This window comes from Elephantulus edwardii, unplaced genomic scaffold (assembly GCF_000299155.1).
Source record: "Elephantulus edwardii isolate Elephantulus edwardi_28Jun2011 unplaced genomic scaffold, EleEdw1.0 scaffold00011, whole genome shotgun sequence".
Taxonomy (NCBI): domain Eukaryota; kingdom Metazoa; phylum Chordata; class Mammalia; order Macroscelidea; family Macroscelididae; genus Elephantulus; species Elephantulus edwardii.
In genome coordinates this window covers 655,691-663,106 of record NW_006399761.1, presented here as the reverse complement: position 1 = coordinate 663,106, position 7,416 = coordinate 655,691, and the positions used below count along the sequence as shown (strand labels likewise).

The window sequence follows — 7,416 nt, the reverse complement described above, 5'->3', positions numbered from 1 at the left end:
CCTTGCGCGCTTCCTTGAGCCGCCGCTGCAGCTCGGCCTGCTGCTCCTGCATCTTGCTCTTCCATTCCTGCACCTGCTCCAGCTGGATCTTGTGCTTCTCCAGCTCCTTGAGCTTGGCCTTGTCTTCCCCCCGCTTAAGGCGCAGGGTCTCCAGCTTCTCCTCCAGGTCCCGCACCTGGGCCCGCAGTCCCTCCTCCTCCTGCAAGGCAGTGGCCCTGTGTGTCCACCCAGCTAAGCTGCAGCAGGTGCTGCAGGTCGGCGGGCACAACCACCGGCCCCAGGAGCAACACGGGGGCACAGGTGCCAGGGGGACATAGGCATCAGGGGGGCACAGCCACCCGGCCCCAGGAGCAACATGGGGGTAAGGGTGCCAGGGGGGACACAGACACCACAGGGGCACAGCCACCCGGCCCCAGGAGCAACACGTGAACCAGGGGGACACAGGCGCCATGGATACCTGAGCAGGAACCACAACCAGATGTACAGCAAAGTGGGGTAGGGCAGCCCAGTGGGCAGGAGGACAGCACAGCTGTGCCCCCACCCCCATGTCCAAGTCCTGGGATCCCCAAGACCGGAACCCTCCCAGACCCAGCTCAGGGTCCCGGCCCGCTGTCTCGGTCGCCCTTACCTTGGAAGGGGAAGGTAGCGGGGGTGCTGCTCCAGGAGAGGTCAGGGCTGGCGTGGGGATGAGGGGTGCCGCCAGCGGTGTCTGCGCTGGGGTGCTGGGCTCACTGCTGCTCAGCTCACCTCCAGATGCTGAGCCAGAGGGGCCCAGGGAGCTGCTGGCCCCTGCCACCCCGGTGCTGCTGGCCGGGCGGGTGGGCTGTGCAGAGACGGCAGGGCAGAGTGAAGAAGAAGAGGGGGAAGAAAACAGGGTGGGGAAGAGCACAGAGAGGGGAAGGCGGAGAAAGAAGGGGAGAGAACGTCCCAGGTCAGGGAGAGAAGGAGCGAGGGTGTGAGACACAGAGGATCAGAGAGGAGCAAGGAGAGCGAAAAAACGGGTCAGAGGAGGGGGAGGAAGTCACGGGCGATCAGGGAGCCATGGAGTGGAAGGAGAGGGGACGACGTCAGGGTCGGAGACAGTGATGGGAAGAAGGAAGAAGACACAGCAGTCAGGCCCTCCTCCCAGCTCTGCTGCGCCCCCACCCCCCCGCCTCTGCCACGTGCCCTCCCGGCCTTGGCACCACCTGCTCAGAGGGGAACCAACATCTACTCCCTACAACGCCCCATGCTTCTAATCACTCCTCTTCTAATCACTCCTCATCGCAGGCACACCTCCCAGTCGGCCTGCGCCCTCCTCCCCCAGAGCGGGCAAGTGTCACTTCCCCACAGGACAGAACAGAGCACCTTTGTTCACTCTCACGCCCCCCTGGGGAAGATTGTGGGGTGTGGCTCCGTCCTGCTCATGCAGCCCATTCCAGAGACCCCAGAGATGAAGGTGACAGGGGAGGGGGGCATTGGATCCCTCCTCCTCCAGCCTCCCCCCTCCACTACTACCAAACAGATGGCCGTAAGAAGCCTACTGGGGAGGTCAGGACAGCCACCATGCTGTCATCTCTCCTGAGGACAAAGGCGATCTCCCTGGGCAAAGCGCGGGGGGGGGGGGTAGGGGGCCAGACTGCAACAGCCTGTGGTGCCCTCAGACAGTGCTGAGGCCCAAGGCTCTCAGGCTGACACCAGACACTGTGTGCTGTCCACATGGCCACCCACATCTGCCACACATGCCCTGCTGCTCACCCCGACAGCTTACATTGCCGGTGTCTCCTCCCTTCTCTACCTATCCATCCCCAAACCCAGTCCACCCTCCCACAGTCAGGAAACCCTGCCTTGGTTCATCACGCCCTGCTCATCACTCTCGTACTCAAGCTGCTGGCTCAGAAAACCTCTCAAAAGCCTGGAGTTGCATTCCCAGGGAGGCCTGCAACCAGATCCAGCACCCCACGAACCCCCAAAGTTGGACAGATGAATGCCAAGACCCCAGAATCTGTGGTAACTCGTGTACATTCTCCCAGGAGGGCTTGCAACCAGATCCAGCATCCCTTGACCCTCCACAGACGGATGCCGAGACCCCAGGATGCGTGATGACTAGTGTGTGTGCTCCCGGGAGGGCCTGTGAACCCGTCCAGCATCCCAGCTCCCCCGACACCACAGGCCGAGGACATGGGGTGACCGGGTGCACAGCCAGCACACAGCCCGTGCACACACGCATGCCCATGCTCATGGGGCATGCACAGAGGCCAGCTCTTTCTCACCTTGGGCCGCCGAGTGGTGGTCTGCACAGGCAACAGGAGCCAAAGGAGGACAGGCAGCAGGAGAAGAAGGGGGAACAGCAGAAAGACGGACAGCAAAGGGACAGCAATGAGAGCAGAAGTAACGGCAGAGACGCGGCTGCAGCCAACTATCCTTCTCCCCCGTGCCACCACCCACTCTGCCCATGGGCCACCTCACCCGACTCCAGGAACCACAACTCCAGTCCTCACTGGCTCTCATCTGCTCATGCTCACCCTTCCAGCCCCACCCCATCAGCCGCCCTGGGACTCCCAGGAGCCCTGCTCCTTAGCAGAGCCAGATGAGACCAGGGACAGCCCCTGGGACAGGAGGCTGCCCGGAGAACAATCTCTCACTCGAGCCTGGAGCCGGAGGCCCGCCCTCATCACTCCCAGCGACTTCCCTGGCTCACCACCTTCCCTTTAAGCGCTAGACTTGGAGGAATCCTGGAAAGCCCACCCTCAAAGTGCCAGGAGCCCAGAGGAAGGAGTAGGCCTGGCCTGCCTCGGCCTCTGCAGTGCCGTCCCTGGGGCAGAGGGCTCAGGTGTCAGGCCTGAGTACTGCATCAGCAGAAGCTTTGCTCAGCAGAGCAACCCCACCCAGGCTCCCAAATGGTGTCCTCCCTGCCCACTGACCCTTGGCTCAGCACAGACCCTGTCCAGGAGGCCTGGAACCCAGGAGCCCCAGGCCAGGCTTCCTGGGCACTGGGCTAGGTCTGGGAGTACAGGAGCCCTCCACTGTGACAGAGCCTCCCTGAAACCATGATGCAGGGGAGCAGGGAAGTGCTGGGGGAACAGCCCCAAGTGTACCCCTCGACCTGCTGGCCTGGGCCCCACCACAGGGCCCTTTCCCTCCGACATACTGGAGCAGAGCTGTCTAAAGATGGTGCCGTGAAGTCACTGGACTCGGGGCCCAGACGCAGGCTCGGCCAGCCAGGGCCATCAGGGCAGGCAGGCGGCAGGAAGGCTCTGCCTGGTGCACGCACAGGGCCACACCGCTCCTTGTCCCCTCTCCTCCAGCCCTGCCCCCTCCAGGTAGAAAGCCTAGGAGACCCAGCCCCCACCCCCACCCAGCCTGCTGCCACCATCGCCCTGGCAACCCGGCAGCGGGACCAAGCAAGCAAGAGTACCTTTCGGGCTGTCGGCGCCTGTCTCATCATTGCAGAAAACCACAGAAAGCAGGGAGCAGAGAAAGAGAGAGGGACAGAGGAGGATGGACGAACACAGGAGGAAGGACAGATGAGGGAGGGAGAGGCGGCGGGGACAGGCGGTTAGTGCATCAGACCCCGACAGCGCGGCCTCGGCTGCCCGGCCCGGCCTGCAGACAGCCCGACGCGCAGGGCCCGCGGACGCAGAGCGGGGCGGCCAGGCGCCGGCTGGCACCGAGGACGCAGCTGAGGCCGATGGCAGCCCCGGGGCCGCAGCACCAGCTCCACCTGACGTCATGCACCCACCCTGCTCCGCTCCAGGGGCGGAGCCTCCGCTCCGTCACCTAGCAACGGCCCGGGCACAGCTGACCACGCCCCCTCCTCAGGATTGGACAGGGGGCCGCACAGGCCCGCCCCTCCATCGCCAGCATCAGTGACGCAGGTGCTCTTGGCTCCTCCCCCTCCATGGGGTTGGAGATGATCGCGTAGAGCCCGCCCCCATCACCTCGGCCAAGCGCTGCTGGCTCCTCCCCCTCTGCGGGATTGGACAGGATGCCACACAGGGCCCGCCCCTCCTCCTCCCTCACCAAAGGACCACTACCACTGACCCAGCGCCACAGCCACGGGCCACCACGGCCACCACCGCGAGCTTTTCTGAGATGCAGGGCCAACCCGGAAACGGCACTTGATGGCCAAGCATCACTGGACAGGCCTCAGGACCTCCCTCCACCACACCACCATCTCCACGTCTGTCCCTAACCCCCTTGGTCTCTGCCGACACCCTCCTTCGACCCCTGCGAGTGAAGAAACCCGTGGGATCTCATCTGGACAACAAGCTAATGACCCTGTCTGCACGCTCCAAACCTTCCTGATCTCAGACAGGTTAAAGTTTGTCCTTAAGGGGCTTGCAGTAAAACCAGGCCCTCGGCAGACAGCTGGCCAACCCTAGGGTGTTCCCCCTCAAAAGCCGTAATCAGTTCCCCACGGGGGTTCCATGACAGTGCTGTGAGGGCCGGGGCTGGGGGGCCCACACTGCCCACCCTGCGTAAGGCGGTGCTGGGCAGCATGGCCTGGCGTGCACAGGCAGCTTCAGTGCCCTGGTTTGGGGAGGTGGCTGGAGCTCACAACCGTCTCCCTTCCCCCTTAGAGCACCACTTGCCTTCTTCCATCCTCAACACCACCCACCCCACAGCGAGCACCCACACACAGCATCTTTCATGACAAGACCCCAAAAGGAGGTCCAGGGGTGCTGTCCTCTTGCCTCCCACAGCCTCAATCCCGAAGCTCCCCATGCAAAGTCAGAAGGAGCGAAGGCTGGACAATAACACACAAACCACAAACACAGCACAGGTCACCAGGTCCATGCAGGTCGGGGTCTGGGGTGGGGAAACGGTCGTGACCGTGACTGCAGGGTTTACAAGTGTGGCAGATAGGCCATGACAGCTGAGGTCCACCCCAATAATGGCAAAGGGGGAGCAGAGCCTCAGGCTACCAGAGGAAGGGGTGGGGCTGCATCCTCTGGGGCAGGCGGAAGTAGGTGGTCCAGGGAGCACCCACTCAAACTCGGGTTTCCAGGCCCTTCCTGATTTCCTCTGCTGCTCCCTGACCTGCCTCCCTGCCCATTCCTCCCGATGTCCCCGGTGCACCCCGCCACTGTCCTCAGGCTCGGGCTCAGGAGAAGCACTAGCCCTCTAGATGCCCCACTTCACAGGGCAATGAACAATGCTGTTTGTGGACACACATCCGAGGCTTCTGAGAAGGTGGGTGCTCCTGTTCAGCTGGGCTCCTGCCTAACTGCCTGGACTGGGACAGCGAGCCAAAGGCCCATCCTCCCCACAGAGGGACTCTGAAAGCCAAAACCACCACGTCCTCTGCTCACCCCAGCCCCAAGGTCACACGCACATGCATGCAGCACCCCAGGACATGCAGGACAGCTGGGGGCGGGGGAGGCTCATGGTCCCCACCCACCAGACACAACAGGTAGACACACCACCTTCTTAGCCTTCATCCCCCGCTGCATGAGGAGGAGCAGGAAAGGGCAGAGTTAGAGGACAGAGGTGCCCAGACCAGTGGGAGACCCTGAGCAAGGAGCCGAGGGGGCCCTTGCGCACCCCCTCCCAGGAAGTCCACTCTGACTTCACAAAGCCCCCACTCTCTTTTTGGGAGCAGCAGAGGGACAGCTCCTGGCCTTCCCCTGCTGAATGGAGAGCTTCGGCCCCCGCTAGCCCTGCCCCACTCTCACACCTGGTGGGAAGCTGGGACGCTCCTGGGATCAAGCCTCAGTGACAGCTGACTGTGACCTGTCAGTGCCATCCACTCCTCTCTTAACACCTGTCCCGAGCCCTAAGAGCAGCATCTGGAACCCAGCAGTTTTCTTCTTGGGGGTGGATGCAATGCTCACCCATTTCAAAGGTACCCACTGCTTCTACCTGCCGGGTCTCCCCCTGTCTTCCCCTCTCTCACTGCCCACTCCCACTTCAAACCACTCACCAGTTTGCTGGCCTTCGCAGCTGCATCAGTTCCCTCTGCAAAAAGGAAAGTGTGCCTGTGTGGCTGGTGGGGCGATACAAGGCTGGAGCACACAGGGATGGGAGCGCCTGGGGACCCCAAGCTGGAGGGGCGGCCATGCCGAGGTTATTACCTCTTTTGAGGACCTTTGATGCGGAAGAGTCAGGGGTCTCTGGAGAAGTAGTGTCTGCTCCATCTTCAAATACTTGTATCTGAGGACACAGGACAGACTCAGCCAAATTGAGGAGGGCTGTGATCTAGGTGCCCCGCCAGTCCCCAGACACGCCTGGAGGCCAGGGGGGGCTTACAGAAGGATCAAACCCCCAAACCCCTGGCCTCCCCCACCTTTCTTTGTCCCCGCCACCGCCAGGTAACAGAACATCAAACACATCGCCTGCACACTCAACGAACGCACACACATACACGGGCTCAGGCATGCACAGGCACAGACCTCCACACTTCATGGGTGCATGCACACACGGGCACAGACCCTCACAGTCACCGGTGAACGCGCGTGCACGCACACTCATATGCAGCGACAGGTGGAGGCACGCGCGCGCATGTACAGGCTCAGGCATGCACACGCAAGGGTGCAGACCGCCACACTTCGTGGGTGCAAGCACACACGGGCATAGACCCTTACAGTCACCGGTGTATGCGCTCGTGCACACATACACAAGCAGGCATGGGTGAAGGCACGCACATACACGGGCGCAGACCTCCCCACTTCGTGGGTGCGCACACACATATGCGCATAGACCCTCACAGTCACGGGCGCGCGCATGGTTGAAGGCACGCACATACACGGGTACGCATGCACACAGGTGAAGGCACGCACACACAGAGGCACTGACTGGTGCAGGCACGCGTGTGCGCACGGGTGAAGGCACGCACACACATGGGCGCGCGCACTCAGGCACCGACAGGCGCATGTGCATGCACACACATGGGATCAAGCCTGCACACTCATGGGCACAGACCTTCACACTGACGGCTGCACACACACACACGCCTAGATTCTCACACTCAACAGGCGCACTCCCAGGTGTAGACCTTCACACTAACGGGTACACACAAACATACAAGCGCACAGGCGCAGGCTGTCACACACTGTGGGTACCTGGGACTGGCGCACAAAGATGCCGTGGCCTTCCTCACACGTGAAGTATTTCCTGCCCTGCACAGTGCCATCGTTCTTGCCTTTGGCTTCATCCAGGATCACGCCCACCCATTTCCCAGTGGCGAAGAGTGTGGCGCCCACATAGGCCACGGTGCCACGGTGGCCTTTCCCGATCACCTCCACACGCGAGCCCACCCGCAGGGGCCGGCCGCTGGCCTCTGCGCTCATCCTGCTGCCACTGGGCGTCTGTAAGGAAGGCAGGGACAGTGGGACAGTCAGAGATCCCCGACACGGGGGCGTCCACAGGAAGGCAGGTGTCAGTGGGGACAGTCAGAGATCCCCCTGACATGGGGGTGTCCACAGGAAGGCAGGG

The 7,416-nt window shown here is 62.5% G+C and overlaps 1 protein-coding gene across 8 annotated transcripts in view; it reads right to left on the bottom strand.

Annotated features, from left to right (window-relative positions):
• The window catches only part of DCTN1 (dynactin 1), a 19,528-nt gene that overhangs the window by 10,179 nt on the left and 1,933 nt on the right, over positions 1-7,416 (bottom strand). For 2 of the 8 annotated variants that reach the window (XM_006880838.1, XM_006880839.1), the window contains exons 2-9: positions 7,044-7,289; positions 6,057-6,135; positions 5,906-5,940; positions 5,409-5,429; positions 3,398-3,415; positions 2,253-2,273; positions 629-823; positions 7-199 (exon numbers count right to left, since the gene is read on the bottom strand). In XM_006880838.1, coding sequence (XP_006880900.1) covers positions 7-199; positions 629-823; positions 2,253-2,273; positions 3,398-3,415; positions 5,409-5,429; positions 5,906-5,940; positions 6,057-6,135; positions 7,044-7,289 — 808 coding nt within the window. Of the gene's footprint in view, positions 1-6; positions 200-628; positions 824-2,252; positions 2,274-3,397; positions 3,428-5,408; positions 5,430-5,905; positions 5,941-6,056; positions 6,136-7,043; positions 7,290-7,416 lie in introns of those variants that run through there. The other 6 variants (XM_006880840.1, XM_006880841.1, XM_006880842.1 and 3 more) reach the window with 6 other exon arrangements.